Raw genomic sequence first — 6,000 nt, forward strand, 5'->3', positions numbered from 1 at the left:
AACATTCTCGAATGACAAGGACAGCCCACTGAAGCTGAAATTTCCCGTAGAGCTGCAGTCTACAGACCGAATTTTCTGGCCACCCTCCACTGCATCTAGCACTTTCTGGTAAAACTGCAGGGTTCCCCCTTAGGCGCACACCCACCTCGAGGCCCTAATTGCCCCAAGGGTGGCCTGAGGGTGGTGGGGACAGTGGGTTCTCTTAGGAGGATGTGGGTTTGTCTGCTGCCAAAAATTACAGGTTTTTAAAGAGGCTATCAGTTCATCCATCAACCAAGCAACCCAACCATGCAGCCGATCAATCAGTTCTGCGCCCAGCGAGGACTTAACAACGTGATGTCCCTGGTTGGCTGGAAAGGAAAAGCAGCTGCAGCTTAATGGTCAAAGGGCGGGTAGCGGGGAAGGCTCGCGGGGGCCCCCCGGTGGCCCCTCCGGCTTTCTGGGCCTGCGGAGGAGGCGGGTCGTGCAGGGTCTGGCGTGCGGGGAGGAGCTGGGCGAGTCTCCGCTTGCAGGAGGCGCCCGACGAGCTGCGGCGTCCCGGGGCAGGTGGAGCCGGTTCGCACCTCCTGATCCGGCGAGGACGGCCCCGGGCACCCGGGGGGCGGGGCGGGGGCCGGGCGAGGCACGCCTCCCATTGGCTGCCCGGTGTGGCCTCGCACAGGCCGCGCCCTATAAAGCAGCCGCCGGCGGCGGGAGGCGCACGCCGCTCTCCGCGCTCGGGACCCTACTCTGCTCGCTGCGTACGCCCGCCCATCTGCGCTCACCATGGCCAACATTCAGCAGCTGGTAGGAAGATGGCGCCTGGTGGACAGCCAAGGCTTTGATGAATACATGAAGGAACTAGGTGAGGCACCCAGCCCCGCAGCGCCTGCAACGTGGCAGGTGCGGAGGGGTCGGGCCCGAGGCCCTGCACCGGCGAGCTGGGCTCCCGGGCGCAGGATGCTCGGTTCCCTAGCCCAGCCCCTCCCATCGCGCCACCACCACGTGGCCCTGGGTGCAGCGTGGCGCGGCACCACGCGGGCGAGCAGCCGGCAGAGCCCGGCGCGCGGCGGCCGCAGGATCCCGGAGATGCCCCGCTGCGTGCTCTGCGCTCGCTTCTGCTTCCTTTTTTTTTTGCCCACGCGGCGGCAGATGGAGCCTTTGGCGTGCGCTCCCCGCTGCCCACGAAATGCACGTTTTCCTCCTTAACTTCCCCTCTTTTTCCTTCCCTCTCACTCGTGCTCCTCCTCGTGCCGCTATCCTGGCTTCACCCAGTGCGCTTTCCCACCCGGCCTCATCTTTTGTTCCTCGGTGGCGCCAGATCGCCTCCCTGCGCTCCACGGGGACGCGGTATGCCAGGGTGCCGTTTCCAGCGGCGACCCTGTAGGTTCTGAACGGAGCTCCCAGCCCTCAGCTCCCGTTCCACTCTCGTTCCCAACTCCCCCCGGTCCTCTGCCTGCCCGGCCCGCCCAAACCCCCGCGTGAGCCGAGCCCTGGGGATCGGCGCGGCTCGCGGCGGCGCTCGGGCGGGCTAGCTGCCCAGGAGGCGCGCAGAGAGACGAGACCGCTAGCAGCGCCCCTCTGCTGCCCGGCACTGCCCGGCCTTGGCGCCGCGGTGGGTGGGTGGGTGGCCTGGGGTGACTGTGCTGTCTTCTGCCCTCTGGGTCTTGAGGGTGGAGGTCGAGGAGGGCACGGTGGACGTGGTTGCAAAATACTCATCGGATGCTGCTGGCCTACAGCTGCTAACTGCATGCAAGATAGTTGTGGCATTGCAGAACCGAAAAGGCTCTGTTGGAAGATTCACCTTGTTTTGCTCCTTGCCTTTTGCGAAGCCAGTAACAGCGATTGCCTGCTGGTTGAGACATCAGGGAGATAGCAAACAAAAATGGGCCCTTGTCTCAGGCCGCTAGGAGGAAGTAGGATTTCCAGCCCCGAGGGCCCGCTGGAGCCAAGAGGGTGTTTCCGAAGCCAGTATCCCATGGTGCTAACCCTACAGCCCCTAGCTAAAGTCACTGCCATGGCTGTCTGTCCACACTTGTGGCTCCTTCCCTGGTCTTTATTCAGACAGCTGGTATGGAGGCTGGTGAGATATACTTAGAATGCTGACAGTGAGACCCGAAGGCAGTATTTTTATTTTTATTCAATGTAAACCTCCATAAAGATGACTCTGGGAGAAGCCATTTAATGCACCGATCCGAGAACTAAGTGTGTGTGTGCGCACACACACACACACAGGTTTGAGGACTACATAGAGAACACTTCTCTGTCCCTTGGAAGCAAATGTGTGTGTTTAGAGCCCTATGACTTTCAGAATGCTGCAGGAAGGCTGTCAAAGCTCACTTCACTGGGGGAACAGTCGAGGTTGGGGAGAGCAGAACCCGCTTATTTATCCACAGCGATAATAAATGATGACCAACAGCACAGGCCACCAGCCCGAGCCTGGCTGAGTGTTGCTCATTAGGATGGCCATGCTTTAGGTTGCAGTCTCTTCATGATCCAAGATCCTGTATGGATGTTAACATCAAGAGGAATGCACACATCATAAATGAATGTATAAATTAATATAAAATTTCATACCTAGAAAATTTGATATAGTAATTGAGTTTATGCAGTTTTAAATATTTTCTGTTTTTGAGGGTAAACTTTTTTCCATTAGCATTGTGCTTGCACTGCTAACGCTTAAAAATATTTGTTTATGTCAGGGTTGATTTCTATTTTGAGTGGCCTATTAATCAAATATTTATCAAAGGCCTTTTTTGTCTCAGACTGTTTTCTGTAAGTGTGTCGCACAATGATAGAATCCAGTGTATAGAACACAACTGAGCAAGCTCCTGAGTTTGCAATTTTGAAGACTTTAGCTGCACCTTCTAACAACTAGTTTCAGTAAGTAAATTTTAGAAGGTCCTTATTTCTTCCCTAACTTTCTCCATGGATCAGCATAACATGATGACCAAGAGCTGGGATTTGGAGCCAAGTTGTTCACAGCTCCTGGGCTTCCTAGCTGAATGAGCGAGTCAGTTCAGTGACTCCGTTTCTCGTCCGTGAAAGGGAGGCAGTAATATCCCCTCACTGAAGGGTTGCTGCAAGGTTTACATGAATTAACGTGTGCTGGTGCAGGCTGAGCACTAGGTACATGTCTACCGTCCTTATCAATAAGAGAAGAAATGAAAATATGCCAGGCAGAGGGATTACAAAGGAATTACTGCTTTTAGTCTGTAAATGAGACCTTTGGTCTTGCTGTTATTGAATGTGATACAACATCCTACAGGAGTGGGACTGGCTCTGAGAAAAATGGGTGGAATGGCCAAACCAGATTGTATCATCTCCTACGACGGCAAAAACCTCACCATCAAAACCGAGAGTACTTTGAAAACAACACAGTTTACTTGTGCCCTGGGAGAAAAATTTGAAGAAACTACAGCTGATGGCAGAAAAACTCAGGTCAGTCATAACATGTTATAAGATTGCAGAAGTTTCTAGAATGATAGGTTGTATTAATAACATTTTTACTGTTTACAGGCAAGAACTTATTGAAAAGGTTACCTTATGAGTTATGTTTTGACCAATTAGTCAAAGGGGCGGCTTCCTAGAATCTCTTTTGTGAGCTTCTAGATTGAAAAGCACAAACTGTATTAGGCAAAATATCAGTATGATTGATGCAGGAAACCCAGAAAGGAGAAGATGAAGAAAACATTTACCAAGAAGGGGCTGAGTCACGGAAACTCACTCTTTTGTAACGTACTTTGGAGGGTGAGAAAGTAAACTTTGTTTTGCAGACCGTCTGCACCTTCACAGATGACGCACTGGTTCAGCATCAGGAGTGGGATGGGAAGGAAAGCACCATCACAAGGAAGCTGCAAGATGGGAAGCTCATGGTGGTAAGCGCCTCCGCTGCACTTTGTTTGCGCTCAGTTAACCTAAGTGTCCTCACTGATCATCAACAGGAAACTAACTTAGGGCAGACAACAGTTGCAGAAAAGTGAGTTAAACAGAATACTGCTCATTCAGACAGACCTTGGTGGAGCCAGACGAAGTAGCAGGAACTATAGGAAGTCTTTGCTCAGCTGCTGTGTCACAGCACCATCTTGGCAGACTGCTGAATTGCCGTCCTGGGCATATATATTTCCATTTCCTTAAAGTACAGAATGTTATTTGCCAAGACCACATGAAAAATTGAGGTAGTCGACACTTTAGTTTTCCCAGAAACCCATGCACATCAAGCAAAACAACAGGTGCTGCCTTCTCTGAAACCCGTCTGTGAAGCAGATTGCAGGAGTTTGAAGGAGTCTGATAGTAACCTGTTATTACCCCCACTGCTCTGGAATATGACTCTCCTAATTCTTCAATCTCGTTCTTTGCCCTAGGACTGCGTCATGAACAATGTCACCTGTCATCGGGTCTATGAGAGAGCAGAATAAAAATTCCATCATTGCTTTGGACGGGAATTAGCTGCACAAATGAACGAGCTCAGTTCAATGAGCAAATCTCCATTTTGCTTCTTTTTTTTTTTCACGACTATGTTCAATTATCTTTATCACAAACCTTTTACATGCAACTATTCCAAAAGTGTTGGTTTAATTAAGATCATCCCTTTGGGTAGTCAATAAATGTGTTTGTGCTAATATATGTGGTAGATATTCTTTAAATTAATAGGAAATTCATGATAAGCTTTTTTTTTTTTTAATTTATTTGGAAGGCAGAGAGAGGAGAGGGAAAAAGAAATATTTTCCATTTACTATTTAACTCCCCAAAAGCCTGTGCAACAGCTGGGGCTGGGCCAGGTTAAAGTCAGGACTTTCATCCAGGTCTCCCATATAGATGACAGGAACTCAAGTACTTGGACCATCATCTGCTGCTGCTCCTCAGGCATGTTAGGAGGGAGCTGGATTGGAAGTGGAGCGACTGGGGCTTGAACTCAGTACTACATATGGAATGAGGGCATGGCATGCAGAGGCTTAACCTGTTGCACCACAATGCCAGCCCCAATAAGTTTTAATAGGTGAGAGTTGAATAAATTCTGGGGTAGCCTGGAGGGTGCTATCTTGAAACACATTCTATGAATTATGTGTAGAGCTACTTTTACAGTGAATACAATATCAGTCATTTAAGCTTGCCCTGCACTATTTGAACTTTTTTTCAACTCAGGTCTTCATTTCTTTTGGGTATTTGTCATTAAAGGGTAGCATAAACTTTACATAGGAAAACAAATGTTAAGTTACCTCACTGATTAGGTCATATTTTTAGTGGTGTGCTTATAATTATGATTCAAGAATTCTGCAACTGAAAATTCATGTAGTAAACAGAATTTAGCACATGCCAGGAGCTGTTCTAAAGGTTGAGCTCTATCTGAACATGATGCATAAATTGTTGCCCTAGGGTGAGCAAACATTCCCAGACCCACAACTTTGGAAGAACACAATGTGCTCACGAACAAAACCCATAAAAGTAACACAGCTCTAAAATATTTGTGTGCATTTGCCACACATGTTATTGAAAGAACAACTGAAGAATTACAGTTAATCTGTCTGTGTCCCACGTCTTGGACCCAACTACAAACATCCATAATTCTCATCTGAAGAGATAGGCTGTAGATCTTGGGCTAACACGTTTGTGTCTGTGGCCCACAAAGAAATAAGCAGTATCTGGCACCAGGAGGGGGCATTTAGCTTAGTGGGTAAGGTGCCTGCATCCCATGTGAGAGTGCCTGGGTTCATTTCCTGGCAGCAGGTGCTGGCTCCACGCATGGGGAAGACCAGAATTGCATTCTAGGCTCCTGCCTCTGGCCACTGTTGCCTCCCCAGCCAAAGCTGTAAGAGGACCTTTGGGGAGTGAGCCAGTGGATGGAAGCATTTCTGTCTTTTTCTCTGCCTCTCAAAAACAAACAAAAAATCATGAGTGGCTGTCTGGTGACATCCCTATTCTGTTAATATCAGGGTACTTCAAAAAGGTAATGGAAAAATGAAATTAAGAGATAACATGTACTTTGGTGCAAAGAAATTTTCAGATCCATGCATAGTTTTT

The 6,000-nt window shown here is 49.1% G+C and overlaps 1 protein-coding gene across 1 annotated transcript; it reads left to right on the forward strand.

Moving 5' to 3' along the window:
• The first annotated feature begins 700 nt into the window (after window positions 1–700).
• On the forward strand, window positions 701–4,603 carry FABP5 (fatty acid binding protein 5). The gene is made up of 4 exons (XM_070075831.2): window positions 701–844; window positions 3,248–3,420; window positions 3,756–3,857; window positions 4,344–4,603. Exons 1-4 carry the CDS (start codon window positions 766–768, stop codon window positions 4,395–4,397), a joined length of 408 nt encoding a protein of 135 aa, XP_069931932.1. The 5' UTR covers window positions 701–765; the 3' UTR covers window positions 4,398–4,603.
• The last annotated feature ends 1,397 nt before the right edge of the window (window positions 4,604–6,000 follow it).

This window comes from Oryctolagus cuniculus, chromosome 6 (genome assembly GCF_051225735.1).
Source record: "Oryctolagus cuniculus isolate XC-2025 breed Fujian yellow rabbit chromosome 6, ASM5122573v1, whole genome shotgun sequence".
NCBI lineage: Eukaryota > Metazoa > Chordata > Mammalia > Lagomorpha > Leporidae > Oryctolagus > Oryctolagus cuniculus.